The sequence below is a fragment of the Lacerta agilis genome, chromosome 5 (assembly GCF_009819535.1).
Source record: "Lacerta agilis isolate rLacAgi1 chromosome 5, rLacAgi1.pri, whole genome shotgun sequence".
Classification (NCBI taxonomy): Eukaryota; Metazoa; Chordata; class Lepidosauria; order Squamata; family Lacertidae; genus Lacerta; species Lacerta agilis.
In genome coordinates, this window is record NC_046316.1 from 46,573,492 (window position 1) to 46,589,361 (window position 15,870).

The 15,870-nt window shown below is 39.4% G+C and overlaps 1 protein-coding gene across 4 annotated transcripts in view; it reads right to left on the reverse strand.

Moving 5' to 3' along the window:
- ATRNL1 (attractin like 1) overlaps positions 1 to 15,870 on the reverse strand; it is a 505,113-nt gene that overhangs the window by 380,203 nt on the left and 109,040 nt on the right. For 3 of the 4 annotated variants that reach the window (XM_033149571.1, XM_033149570.1, XM_033149569.1), the window contains 3 exons: positions 12,332 to 12,450; positions 3,261 to 3,393; positions 2,074 to 2,255 (listed from right to left, as the gene is read on the reverse strand). In XM_033149571.1, coding sequence (XP_033005462.1) covers positions 2,074 to 2,255; positions 3,261 to 3,393; positions 12,332 to 12,450 — 434 coding nt within the window. Of the gene's footprint in view, positions 1 to 2,073; positions 2,276 to 3,260; positions 3,394 to 12,331; positions 12,451 to 15,870 lie in introns of those variants that run through there. The other variant, XM_033149572.1, reaches the window with a different exon arrangement.

The following is a 15,870-nucleotide window of genomic DNA, read 5'->3' on the forward strand; positions in this document are numbered from 1 at the left end:
TTTGCTCCTCCCACCCTAATTCTTTATTGGATTTTCCTTCTTGGAAATTCATCAATATAATGACTACTAGGAAGAAGGCCTTCTCAGCAGGGACACCCCAACCTCTACAGAGATGCTCACCTGGCACCTTCATATTGGTGTTTTTGGTGCCAGGTGAAGACCTTTTTATTCAGTCATGCTTTTAAAATTGTGTTTTAAATTCAGACTGTTTTATGCTATTTCCACTGCAATGCTGTTATTTATTGTTATTTGCTATTGTTACTAATTATATATAGAATTTTTAACATAGTTCTATTCGTATGTATCCTAGAGAATACTTATTGATAGTGACATAAATTTTATAAATAATCCAAGCATTTAACTGATGTAGTATTTTTTCCTAAATAAAAAATCATTCAGTCTGACATACATTTATATTCTTCTTTTCAAATAGTTTCTATTAATCCAAAACTTTTATTTTACAAAAATCATTGCTTTAAATATGAAAAGATTTTAAGACTCAAACAAGCACAAATATTTCAGATTAGCAGACATTTCTCAGCTGTCCTGCCTACATTTGTGAACCTTACTAAACTATCTGTAACAAAGAAGTCATCTGAAATGAAATCGTATGTCCTAAATCATTATGATTCGAGCCTGAAAGAACAGGCATATGAAGGGAAATCAAGGGAAATCTCAGCAAGCTTCTCTGGCAACTGATAGCACATTCAAAATGACTTACACACAATAAATGGAATGGGATGGATAGAGAGATAGGAGTGAAAGAGAAATTACTTTTTTGGAGGGGGAAACAGAAGCAAGATAAAGCATAAATCACTGTAACATTTCATTAGAAGTTTTTGATAAGTAAATAATCATTTGACCCAAAATACCTCCTTAAAGTGCATGGATTTGTCTTCCTGTAGTGTATACTGCAAGTGAGTTATCTCAAATTTATATAGCTTAGGTGTCTCAACACATAATTCACTTGAATAAAGGTATGTTTGGTATGGTGTCACCTTCAAAAATTTCAGAAAATCCAGAAAATGAAAACAACCATTTCTCCAGTTACCAAACTTGTCAAAGTGACAGGCTGTCACCAGATGTATTCTCAGATTTATGTGGCTTCTTTTACCATTTCATCTAGAGATGTGTCTCTGTATATATGTGTGTGTGTGAACATGTGTGTGTGCAAACCTACATTAAGGCAAGTCAAAACAAAACTGTCCACAAATCTTGCCACTGCATTCTTAGGTGTTGAACTTCGGGAACCAGTCTGCTTGATTTCAGAAGATACATTGGATCAGAAGGAGAGTGCTAGGAGTTGCCAGATCTGTGTGAACCTCCCCCATGTGTTAAAACACTGGATCCTTCTAAGAAAAAAGGAAAGGTGCTTGTTTCCAGTTCTAGCTAAGCCTTGCTCAAGCAACACAGTCTGAGCTCTGGTATCATTGGTTATTCTAAGGTCCTCACTTCTGAACTGCTTTGCAAACCTGCGTGCAGGTTAGCCCTTTGATCTGGTGTTTTCTTTGTTCCAGCTTGTTAACTGGTCCCATCAACGGGCTTTTCCTTAGAGTGGGCACTTCTGCATTGCCAATAAAGAGGGAATGCGTAACACAAAAACCCCAAAAAGAAAGCAAAACATTTGCATAAAATTTGTATATGCTCATTTATATGCAGAGATATACATCTAGAAATAATTATTATCCCAAGAGATCATGGAGGCAGAATCACCGCCGTGTCCACTACAGCAAATACTTCTGAAATGTACTGTATTTTTCCGTGTATAAGACGAGGTTTTTTTACTTTAAAATTAAGTAAAAAAATTGGGGTCATCTTATACATGAATAGTGCATAGGGTGGACTGGGGGGCATGTTATACATGGAAAAATACGGTATATGGATTTCATCAATATAATTAATAAAACCAATCATTAACCTTTATTTATTTATTTATTTATTTCTTCATTCATTCATTCATTCAATTAATTTCATTTCATTTATAGCCGCTTGATTGTAAAAATAAATAAATTCTCAGAGCAGTTTACAAAAACATTTGCATATATGCACTTATGAATTAGACACTTGGGTTACCTGGAGGGTATATTTCTGTATTTCATCCAAAACAAACTCAACTTCTTTTGAGGTTGTTAATGAAGCAAGGATGCCATGTAAGCCATAGCAGTAAAGTCTAGCGTTGTCATAGTTTTCACGACTAGAGTTTATACGAAGGCAGGCATCTCCAACATGATTCCATCCTTCTCCACACAGATGAGCTAGTAAAGAGTTACACAAGCTTAAAGTAGTTGTGAAAGAAAAAAACATTACATTTAGAACTAGGCTTTAGAATTATCTTTTCAGAACACAGTTCAGCTAAAAGGCGTATCATTTACATATTCAGCTAGAACCATGGTTCCCAACGTGGGGCACGCACCCCACAAGGGAGCAATTTGATTTTTAAGGGGGGCAATTCGAGAATGAGTTATTAACAGTTAATGGTCTTTTAGGCTTTCTGCACATGAATAGGAGTTCACTTTTGGAATAATAATAATAATATGTCACGGGGGGGGGGGGGACAATCAGGATTTTAGAGATGCTTGGTGGGGCATGGCCAAAAAAAGGTTGAGAACCACTGAGCTAGAACCAGGGTATGACTTCCATGGAAGGAAGGGTTCCTTCTGTTCATAGAAGCAACCAAGTTCCAGCAGAGGCTCCCTGCTCAAGGAGGAAGATAGGGGATTTTTACCATTCTCCCTTCCTGCATCACTCATGCTCCTCCAGGTGATCCCCCCAAAAAACTTTCTTGAGCACAGGGATCTTCGGGGAAGAAGATTCAACAAAAAGCACCACCTCCCCTATACACTTCCTCCAGAGTAAAACAGGAGATCATGGCAATAGATGTTTTACATTAGAATGGCCTAACAGAACTAACATTTTCAATCGGTGAAGTAAAACTACAATAATAGGAGCACAATGTGATATACAATGGGTTAATGCCAAATCTCAGGGAAATAAGGTTTGTGATTTGCACAATATTATTTGCAATACTACGCTTTGCATCAACATGAAGGTGGCATGTGAATACCAATTATCTAGAAGAACACAGCTAAAGTTGTGCATATTCCTTGTCATTTTGGATGGATTACACCCAGTAGTCAAGGCTATAGTTCTTTGCGTTGAATTTTGAAAAGTCTGCATTCCTAACACGGATCTGAAACTTCTTCCCCTTTTACCCAATAATGCTTAAAAAATCATTTTCAAACACAATATTTCCCCTTTACCTGGCAATGCTTGGCATTCTTGCTGTCGCTGGTCCCACTGGCAGTTGAGGTTTAGTGAACAACTTTTACAGCTTGTCAGCTTATTACAGATCTGTTCATTCCTTACATGACATTTGGTGTAGTTTTTCACAGACTAGAATATAAGCACACATACATACCATGTCAATTCTCAAAATGGAGAAAGTTTAAAAATTCTGAAGGAACTGACTGGCCTAAATATACGAGTAAATAAACGAAGGTAAATATTAATAGAGTTAAAGTCATGGCACTTACCCAATTTTTTTAAACAAAAGAAGGTAAATAATACATTGCAACCATTTTCTAAATTTTAAAATTCATCATTTAAAAATAATCATGAAAAAATAATTAAACAATAAACAAAGGTCTAATATTAATGAAAACAAGCTTTTAAAAGACTGCTTTTAAGAATCTGGCAACTGTATTTCAGTTGTTTAGAAATAGCACAGACTAATAATTACTTTATAAATAAATGTTAGATACCTGTTTCTTGGGCTAGTGAACTTGTTTTTTTCTGACAGTTAGGGTCATGTGGACAGAGTGCTCAATTAGCATTGGGAATGCCTGAGTTGAAGGACCTACATAGTCACAATTCGTTTGGTGGTCTAAAGTATTCCCCTCAAACCAGCATAGCTATGAAACATCCACTTCTGTTTTGGGCTAATTAATGATCTGGTTTCTACTGAAACTGCTTGGAAACACTTCAGAGGTATTGTCACCTGATGTCATTATGACATCAGGTGACTGATAGGTGGGCAGCCCCAAAGTTGGCTCATGCAGCTTGTGAAGATAAAGATAGTGATATTGGTCCTGCTTTAGCATATAACACAACTGCCATTTTCTTTCAATTTCTGTGTAAAAAATGTCAAGATCTACATGTGCATCTTCAAAGAAGAAAAGGCTAAGGAGTAAACCCTATACAAAACTGGAGTGGAATCACTAAGGCAGTTTGATGATGTCTTGTACATCTCCTTCCAGGAACTCCTGAAGCCCAGCTGGTGCCAAATGTATTGCTTTCCTTTCCTTTGGACCACCTCAGCAAGGGTGGGGGTGGGGCTTGCCATCTGAGCAGGCCCAGATGTAAGAGGCCGCAGTTACAAGTCAGAAGATCAATATGATTGATGTAAGGTCCAAGTGCTACAGGTTGCCTTCGGCAGTGGGAGAGATCGTGTCTCGCTGGTCAGCTACTGCCCATCTTAAGCCGGGCTGCATCCATAGCAGTGACCAGAGGAGGAATGACCATTGGGAAGAATGCAGAGAGAAGAAATGGCATAGTGCATCTGCACAACCATACAACTTCATCTGCCCCAGCTGCAACAAAACATGCCTCTCCCATATCGGCCTCTACGGCCACAGCAGGCATTGTAACCTTGCAACTATTTGACTTCACCCTGAAAGGTACATTCCTCCATTTCTCCTGAGACAGATGGATAACAACAACAACGGAGGCATATGGGGATTGTTGCTACATGTATTTTCAGAAAATGAAAAATAAAGTTTTAGAATAGAAGAACAAAAGAAAGCATAGGCCTCCAGTTCCAAGTAATGTAATGGACACACATCAAATTTTACCTGGGTGCTCCCTTCACACTTAATTAGAACTTAGTTTATTCTGTGCTCAGGCATCCATGCTAGAACATAAAATGTAAAGTGAGAGTTAGCCTTAAGAAGAAAGCAACAAAAAATGAGGAGAGTTTAGAATGTGTGACATCTGGGGAAAAGCTGAAAGGAATGAAGCATGCTGCCTACAGAGAAAAACAGATTAAGGGGGGAACATGATAGGGGTTTTTGAAGGAAAAAAACCCAGCTGCCATAACATATGTACAATGGAAACAGTGATGTTTCCTTCTGTGGGGGAGAACAGATAAGTGTTTGTGGAGGGAGGAATGAAGTGTAGGAAATCTTTTCGTTGCAGTATTTTGAATTAAGTGACCTGTGCCATCTTTTCTTTTTCCAATTAAAAGCACATAGATTATTAAATAAAATGATTTAAAGGACAAAGCAATTGTCTGTATAGCAGTAGTACAGTGTTGGTACAGCAATCTTAATATTGAGAATTAGGAAAACTGTCCTTTTTAAATACTACATTCATTTTTAAAAATACCAGTTGTAGACAAGATCATATTGAACCATGTGGAATACCATGAATCACAAATTATTTTTAAGGTATTGAAGAAAGGTATTACAAGGTGTTTAGATATAAGAACTCTACAGAGCTATGTGCATAACCAATTAGCTAGAGCAAAATATGCAAAGCAACAGAAGGTAAGTCTGTAAAAAATGCACAGATGAATTTCAGAAGACCTTTTTATACCTATTTGCATTTAGTTTGGCTCAGCCATTATACATTATTGACAATGCTGCCTGTGAGGTACATTACAATGAATTTTAAATTGCAAGTAAGCACCATCTGCTCACTTAACACTGTCCTCACCTAATATTCCTTGTTAACATGTCATTATCGCAATGTCAAAATCCTGAAAAGTTCAGGCTGCTTTTGAAAATGAACCCATATGGTAGTAAGCAGCATTGAGGGTAAAAAAAAAGCTTAGGAAAAAAAGTATTCTTACTGGTTTCACAGTATGGTTTTCTGCCTATAGATAACCAAAGGCTATTTAACAATGTTTGACTTGAAAAAGAACTACTAATAACTACTGTCTGTATTCTCCATAGTCACCTGCTTCCAAGCTTTATTTCCTTTAAATCCAATTTACACTAGTAGCCTAGTGTAAATGCAAATCCAATAGGTGGTTCTTGTTAACACTAAGGTCTTAGTCTGAGCTAGCATCTGTTGCACAAGTTTTATTATAGGTGTACGTGTAAAAATACATAAATAGAAGGGTATGAATAAACAGACTAATTTCCAACTCTCATATTTTCTTACATAGTGGGAGGATATATTCCAGGAAGTCCCACTATCTTCTTGAGTGGGATGTTGTTTCATGAATGGTAAATTTGCATGTGCACAAAGCGAAATCTACATAAGCATCTATGATACAGACCCACTACACCAGAGCTTTCCAAACTTTTCATGTTGGTGACACACTTTTTAGACATGCATCATTATGCAACACAGTAATCCAGTTTTCCTAGCAAGCCAGAGGTTAAACTAACCCCTTTCCAGCCCTGGGAGGTGTGCAGGGAGCATTTGTGCAACACACCAACAAACTGCAGCCAACACATTAATGTGTCGCGACACACAGTTTGGAAAGCTCTGCGCTATACTTTTTGGCATCTATTCCCAGGACTTTCTCTCCACACCTGAATAATTGGGGGTTAACACCACAGTTCAAAACAGTCATAAATAAAGCTGCTGCCTGGACCCAATGTCACCTCAAAACCCAGTTCGACTCACATGGCAGTAGTTGGTCTTATATTTTCATCCTGATAAAACTGAAACTGTTTGTTCCACCTCCTCCCACAAAAAAAATCATCTGATGCCTTCAATGTTTTCCATGACTTATCAAAAATAATTGCTAGCAGCTCAGTATGTTCATTAGTTTATCCCCTTAAGATCTGAAGAAGCATCTACAGTTGCCCAACTTATTGAAATACTTCAAGGTTTGTTTTGTTTATGCCAGTTTCTGGCTACTTTAAATACTCCCTTGTTCTTTATCAACACTACAAATGACAGTTCATATTCTGCATAAGTTTCTGTGAATGCTTGTGTTTTCTTATTAAAAGTTGCACAATGATTCTAAGATATCTAAACAGCCACATTTACCTACAAAAGGTATAGAAAGACTATCCCCTCATATTTGTTTTTCCATTTCATCCTTGAGTCCTGATTTGCTGGATCTCAAAACAAGAATTATCTTTTATACAGCTATAGAGTTTTTGTTTGGCTGATAATAAGAGATATTGTTGTTGTCCTCACACACGCACACACAGTCCGTTGCTTCCTTCCTTTTCAGAGTGACAAAATTATTAATATTTATGTTTATATATATTTCAAGGCATTTATAACCTACCCTTTAGCCAAAAAGTTTGGAAGAACCTTAAACCAACTTCAAAACCACTGTTTAAGGTACTGGCTTGTTCCAACCCAGGTAATCATAGTTTCCCAATCTGAATGAAATAGAAACAGGCAGAGGGCGGGGCGTAGGGGGCGGGGCACCCCGGGTTCCAGGGGAGGGGGGTGACACTTGGGACGACCCCGCCCACCCCACCCTGCCGGCGGGCCCGGGCAAGCCACAGAGCGAGGCAGCCTCGCCCCACAGCCTGCTGGCAAACCTGCTCAGCGGCCTGCGGGCAAGCCACGGAGCGAGGCCGCGCTGCCCCTCTGCCTGTCCGGGGCCCGTCAGCCAGTGCCACCCCTCTGCCTGTCCGGGGCCCGCCGCTCACACTCAGCAGCCCCACGAGCCGCCGATTGTTCAGCGGCTCGCAAGGTCACTGCAGGAGCGGCGGTGGCCCAGCGGCGGAGTGAGCATGCGCCGGATTTGGTGCATGCTCACTCCGTCCTGACGTTGCACCGTGACGTCAGGACGCGACGTCAGGACGCCCCGCCCCCAGGGAGTGCCTCTGTTCACCGCCCCGGGTAGCGAGGAGGCTTCCTCTGCACCTGGAAACAGGAATATATGTTTAATTGAAGACTTGTAGGTTTAATCACAGTGGGCTGAGAGAAGGGGTTGTTTGGATTGACACAAAGCTTGTTTGTGTCTCAGCTTTCAAAGCTACGAAATGATTATCTAAACAAGTATGTGAATCAAGTTCAGTTCTGAGAGGAATTAAGTGAGCGTAGAGTACAACACCCAAAGTATGTACTTTTGTGTTAAGGTAGAAGGATGTGCTAGGAGTCATGGAATGGGATTCATCGAACTAGTCACATCAGTGGAAGCCCTGCACAATGACTTCTGCTAATGCAATGGCACTTTGCCCCATTCTCTCCTACCCCCACATGCCCCCCCAAAAAAAATTGGCTTGGGGGCTGGGATAACTTAAACAGAATGCAGGGTGAAAATAGGGGGAATCATTACATCTGGCAAGCTGAAATGCTTGCACAGACAGAATGATTTGACGAGCACAACGCTGAATTTCCCTCATGGAGCCAGACTTCTCCTGTTACAGGTGAAGAGAGGAATAGCATTTCAACTAAAGGTCCTTTTTTCATTAAGAAATTATGTGGCACTCAGGCAAGTATTTCTGAGTCATCCCTATAGCTTGCCTATGTTCATGTGAACACAAAAGGAAGTCGAAACAAAATTTAAAAAATCCTTCCAGTGGCACCTTAGAGACCAACTAAGTTTGTTATTGGTATGAGCTTTCGTGTGCATGCACACTTCTTCAGATACTTCGTCAGAAGTGTGCATGCACACGAAAGCTCATACCAATAACAAACTTAGTTGGTCTCTAAAGTGCTACTGGAAGGATTTTTTTTTATTTTGTTTCGACTATGGCAGACCAACATGGCTACCCACCTGTAACTGTAAACAAAAGGAAATGTCATTGTTCAATGCAGGGAAAAGCAAACCACGCCATTAGTTTGCCCAATTTATATGAACTGGTTTGTATTTGGCCTGTCATTCATACCAAGTTACAATGTTACGGTCTTTGCCTGGAAAGGGTTTTCCATTAATATTCAAAATTGATCTCACAGATCTCTGATACAATTAATTCCAGGGCTACAACATAGTTTAATGATGAGAACTGTTAACAATTCATGTGAATGGATATACCATGCAGGAATCAGCAAAGCATTATTTAATGAAGATCTGAATCGCATATTCAAAGATACTGCCTGCCTCCAGACACCAAATCACAGTGTAGCATGATGAGAATGAGCCACAGCAAGCCTTGGACTTGTGTGCTGGAACCCTCCACCTCTGGCAGGGACTTCTGTTGTTATCTTTAATGTTATGAACCGCCCTGTGATCTTCAGGTGAAGGGCAGTATACAAGTTGTTGTTGTTGTTGTTGTTGTTCCAATTACTTTTCACCACAGTTTAGTTTGTTGTCTGACTTTCAGTATGGTTTGTTTAAACATGCCATATTGATAACCCATGGTTTGAAGCTCAATTGTTTCAAATAAATCACAGTTAAAATTAACCACAGTTTTCAGGTTTGGATAACACAACAAACTAATCTAATGTGGAAGTGAGAACTTTCAAAAGTCCTTCTTGCAATTGTGCCAGGAAAGAAGGAAGAGAGAGGTGTGCAATAACACAGCTTACTGTGGCTTACCAGACCATAGAGTGAACATGTATAATAATGTGTTTTATTTTAGCCTACTCGGATAAAGTTCCTGAAACACTGCACTCAAAATTTGCAGTTAAAAACTGGGCATAGGGAATAAGTAGCAGGAGAAGTATTAAATGTCTGTATCTTAAAATTTAGTACAGTTTTAGCAATATATGCCTAGTATATTAATATAATGTTGCCTTTTTATGTCTGAATAAATCCAAATAGTTTAGATTGCTCTGGCCTGCTAGAAACTATTTGCTAAATAGTAACAATTTCAATCACAATGTCAAGAATTATGCTGAAGATATATGAGCTTTGTATATCCCAGAAGCAACTAGAATTTCCCTTTTTGGATACAAAGGTATGGTCTAATGTTACAAAAAAACCTAACAAATTATCTGACGTTACAATAGCCAAAAAATCATTCACATTATTCACAAGCTTGGGAGGTAATCTAGTTTTCTACCATATTTCTGTATATTGAACACAGCTGCAAGCGGAAAAGAATCCCCTGTCACCCACCCAGATTGGTAACACATATACCCACCATCATGTGCACACAGAGAGCTACACTGGCCCTGTGCACCTACTGTCATGTACAGAGTATAAAATGGACCAGGTCCGTTTTTTGAAGGTAAAACAGTGGGCTGCAGGCAACAGCAAATGATTAAGCAAGATGAGCTTTAACACACTTTACATTTCAACTATGTTTTCTGCGGTTTAGCATTCCTGACCTGTTTGGAATTTCAGCTTCATTGCTTTCTCAATAAAGATAATATATGGTGTGGGGAAAGTCTAAAGTATAATTTCTGCTCATTATCCAGCTGTCCTTGCCTAACAGGCCTTAAATGATAAATACTAGTAATGCAATATTCTTGCTTTAGTCCTTCTCTTTTTTCATTTCCTATCTACCGGTAGATTTTTTACCTTTGCATTTCTAAGCACCACGTATGAAATATCACATAACCAGAGATTTGGAACTTCCTTTTAAAAATCATTACATGCAGTTTTTTTCTAATATTTGTTTGCTTTTAAAAGAGAAATATTTATCATTGCTATAAATGTTTTTATCAACTCATGAAAAATACCCACAGCATTTTGATGTGCTTCAAAGGGTTTGCCTTATCGCAAGTAATTTTACTGTGCTGTCAAAAGCACTACTGTATGTCACTGATAACACATAAGTAAAGTCAATCACTTTTGATAATAATCTTCATGTTTCTTCTCAAGGGAACATGTATCAGGGTGGTTAGGAGTAGGTGCAAAGGTGGAATCTTTTTTTTAAATGCAAAAAGTAAAGTAGTGGTAGATTTCCCCCCCTTCATTTTCTTACAGTTTTATATACTATAGAAAACACATGAAGCTAGGAAAACGTTTTTTTAAAAACACTACTTAATAGTAATAAGAGGAAACATTAATGTATTCACATTGCTGTGTTAAAGTTAACTGTGGAGATATATATGTATCTGTTTATAAACGTGGAGAATTGCAAATCCCTAAATGTGTCACTATTGCTGTATCTCACAAATTAAATGATTAAATTAATGTTCTTATTTACCATAGATTGCCATGTGCATTCAAGGTAGCAGACCAAAAAGAAAGAAGAAAACAGGACAATGTTGCTAGATTCACTAGGTGATCTGTGCTGAAATCCTAAACACATTTACCGGGAGTTAAGCTCCCACTGAACTCAATGGGAATTACAGCTGAGTAAGCAGGTATAGCATTAAACTGGAGGCCATGTATTTGTTTTAATCTCAGTTAAGGGTGGGCAACACTGAACTACCCCAGAGAGCTATTTTAACAGCAAAGACGGTGAAGATTGGCACACTTTAAAAATTGATATTAGTTCTTATTTAAGAACAATATTTTAGTTCAAGATACATAAACTTAATATAATATGTATATCTTCAGTGGCTCTATCTTAAACTCAGCCTGTAAAATTTGTTTGTTTGTTTGTTTGTTTGTTTAGATCTCTTTATACCCTAGACTTCCTCCTGTCCAAAGCACAGCACAGCTTCATATAAAAAAATCATTAAACTACCGTCTTAAAATAAAAAAAACAGCCATAAAATCATTACATTACATGAAGTACAACAGAACATCAGTGTAAAACCTAAAGGGGCCACACACACAGCAACAGAAAACCAATTATGAACCAAAAGCCTGGAAAAACAAAAATATTTTCAATTGATGTATAAATATAACCACCATGCAGCCAGTTCAATAAATGGGAGACCACCACCAAGAATGCCCTGTCTTGCATCACAACCCTCTATCTTTCATTAAGGAGGCATCCAAGAGCAGTCATGCTGGAAGTGCACTTGCACTTTAGGCCATACTTGTTTAACTTTTTGGATATATCCATAGTGAACAAAGTTTTGAGATGAGCTACAATAGTTAAGGATTTTTATTATATTCTTCTTTTGAGAAAGATTGAACAACTACTTAATATTCATTAACTTTGCTATGTCTAGAAATCCAGCAGGTTAGACAGGGCTTTTAAGATGAAGATGATTATGAATAAGAGGTAGCTCAGGTGTACTTTTTTCCTAGATGATAACCCCACAATTCCCAAATGGCCATGTAAGAAAATTTCAGACAACTCTAGATGATGTCGATTGTCAGCTAAGGCTTAAACTACGTGCTTGATTGGCCAAACCAATTTGTAAAGGAGGTGGTTCTATTACTTTCATTATTTCTCTTTCCAATTATATTATTACGTCTTTGCAATTAATTTATGATGAAGTTAATTTCGTATGTATTTCAAGCATCTGATTATAATGTGACATTTACATTTTGAAGGCACCAAAAGAGCAAATAAATGGTTACAAAGCAGTGTCATTAATGAAACTGCCACATATAAATACTCACCACACTGCAGTTACTGTTTGAAGAAATGCACTTCTTGTCATCACACCACTGACAGCCATTTGTATTGGCAGTACAGCTGGCACAGTCTGCATATCTGTAACATCTGTCATCTGCCGCAGCTATAATACAAACGAAAAACATGGTGAAGCATCAAGATGAGAGACAAAGGATGTTGCACTTTTTAATTCACACGTTTTTAACAGCTGCTGGAAACAACACCCAGCATTTATTCATTGTAAGTATGACCTTGAGTCTGAGAATAAAGTTTCTTAACATGAAGCTAAACATGTTAACTACATGTTATTTATACCCCATTATCTGTCTGCAACACTTTTCTTGAAGGATTTCTGCCAATAAAAAAAATCCTTCTTGAAACAAAATCCAAAGCATGAGATGTGCCCAAATACTGTATACAAATTGTCAGGGCTGGTCGATTCCTCTTCACATTACCACACAAACGTCTCTTGGTCTTTATAATTTTTATTAAGAATTCACAAACAGTATTTATAAATAGTTCTTAACTTCAACTATCACTCCACAGAGTCATTCAGTTCAGATACCTTCTGAGCTCTGCTTCTCCCCTGACCAGCAACTCTCAAAAGGCTTTTCCCGCTCTTTTTCTAACCTCCTGTGAGGACTGGCTTGTACCTCCCCTCCCCCGAGTTGGAGTCATAACTTAACCCTTGCCTCTGTGAACATTCTAACTCTCTTTCTAACTCTACTCTGACACAAATGTGCTAGAAACTACTTTTGTGCTGACTTCTTCATTTATTTAGCAAAAGGGGGGGTAGCTATTTATTTTTCTTTATTGCACAATTTAAAACAAGCATCTACCTGGACTGAGAAACTAATCAAAATGGATCCTTTCTGTGGCTGACATGTGTCACCAGAACCGAGCTAGCCCATGAGATAGAGGTCGGCCACAGCTTCTACTTATTTTGTAACCATATGTTCAGCCAAAGACATATAACCAAATATGAAAAAAGGTCAGAGTTGCAAACTTTGTGCCCCTTTGCCTCACTTTACACTCACAGAAACTCTATGAAAATGTTAAGCTGTGAAATCATGGCTGGGCCAAGGACACCAACTGTGCTTCGTGGCCAAAAGGGGATTTGAACCCAGATCTACCCAGGCAAAGCTAAATGTTTACTTATTTACAATATATATCACTTTTCAAGTGGACGTCATGAAGCATATACCATATTTTCCGGCGTATAAGGCGACTGGGCATATAAGACGACCCCCAACATTTCCAGTTAAAATATAGAGTTTGAGATATACTCGACGGCAGATTCTCCACCCAGCATATAAGACGACCCCTGACTTTTGAGAAGATTTTCCTGGATTAAAAAGTAGTCTTATACGCCAGAATATACAGTAACTGGCATGCAGACTATAGCCATTTAATTTGTAACACCTATGCTGGGCTTCAGTTATAGCTGCCATTGACATACATTTTATTTATCTATTATTATTAATTAAATTTGTATACTGCCCTATACCCACAGGTCTCAGGGTGGTTCACAACATAAAAAATTACTACTACTACTACTTATGAAGAAGAAGAAGAAGAAGATGATGTATAATGCTAAAATAGGGAGAAAGGGAGAGGTAAAGAGATAAAAGCTTGCTGACAAGCAACATATTTGGAGGGTGGGTTTTCTTCAAATAAAGTCCTAGATAAACACAGAAGTCTTGGAAGAAGAGCAGCTACAAGTTAAGTGACTCCAAATGTAAGGTGGGTGAGGGCTGGGAATGCAGGGAATACTGGGAATGCAACTTGAATGCTGAACTGCAGTATAGTGTGCTCTCAGAAGATCTTTTTATACCAGCACCTTGGCAGGTGAAATGCTATTAAGTAAACTTGTGGATCAGAGATAACTGTGTCTCACTGGATTTCAGCTACACTACAGGAATGGGCTTAACCATACAAAAGGCTAATAAAAAGAGGTTCTGTTAGAAAAGGACCTATTGAGAGATCAATGTGTAGGATTTAAATCAGTGTCCAAAAAGAGGCCTGCTTGACTCAAAATAAAATTAAATCTGTCTTAAAGTATTCATAGAAAAGTTTAATTTATCACAAGCGTTGTACAAGCTCAAAGAGGAGCAATCATTTTACTCATTTCACCAAGGAAAACCATGAGAGGCAGACCATGAAATACTATCAAGAGGTTACTTCAGGAAAAAGCCACCTGCCTGAACCAAATTTACGTCAAAATTCAACTGCAGCCTCCTGCTTCAATCATGTCATCACACTCTTTCCTATATTTGAAATCCTTTATTACATTCTGATCCTTGACACATTCATTTCTAACTCTTCTGCTTATCACAAAGCCCATGATGGCCTTTCTTTATGCTTTTCAAGCATCTCATCCTTACTCTTACACTTTTCAAAGACCTTTCATTTTACCTCACCTTTCAGTCCAGCATTCACATCTCATCTTTTTACCTTTTATTTATGAGGTTCTCAATAACTAAAGAACTGTTTTGTCCTTATTCAAGAGGTATCTTCTTGTGCCCTGAAAAAGCCCTTACAATATATCATCTCCAATTCATACCACTTCTCAAATATTTTCTGGTTTTACATGCTTTGTGCTGCTTCCCTTGCATTATTTTTTTTATCTTTTCTAAAAGAAATTTCCGTTTTTAAAAAGAAATCAACTGTATCTTTATAATATTAACTAGTGGTTTCAGCCCGTTAAAATAACGGGCGCTAGAACATATGTGGAGGGGGCTGCAGCAAAGTTGTTGTTTTTTTTTATTTTTAAAGACAGGCATGGTACCTTCTCCCCTGAAGCAGAGTTACCTTTTAGGTTGCTAGGACCCCCAATAAAAATGCAAAAGCCCACATTAGGGAGCTCTTTTTTTATTTCCTGTCACAAAATGTGTGTATTGTTTTGTTTGTTTCTATGCTCTCGCTGCGCCTCCCTATCCCGCTCAGCCTTAGGCTGCCATCCTCCCATGTGCGCTTCTTGGGCAGTTGAGCTCCCCCAGGATTGGCAGCGCAGGGTCGGGCTGTGCAGGTCGCCGGGGCGCGGGCGGGCACACCCGCAGGGCTCTTTCCACACTGGTATCTCCTTGCGTTTGTCCCACTGCCTACGGCTATGCTCTGTCCGCCACCCCGCGACTCATTTCGGTGCCATTTGCGCTTTGAATGCCGTGGAAGGCGACAGGCAGGCCGGGCTGCTGCAACCCTTGCCGCCGCCTCAAACCCGCCCGCCCCCCAATCTCACTGGCCCAGGAGCGCAGCTTGGGGGTCTGCCGACGCGCGCCCTGCCCGCGCCCGCTTTGCCTCAGATTCCCTCCGCGGGAGCAACAGCAGCAGCAGCAGCAGTAGCGTCGGAGGCAGCAGCAGCAGGGTCTGCGAGCCCGCCCTCAGCCCGTGCCTGCCTGAGGGGAAGGGGTGTGGGCGGAGGAGAGAGGCGGCAAGGCGGTCGGGCCAAGGAGGCCTGCCCAGCAGTGTCTCGCTGCCCCAATGGGCGGCCAGGCCGGCGGGAGCAACAGCGGCAGCAGCAGCAGCGTCGGAGGCAGCAGCAGCA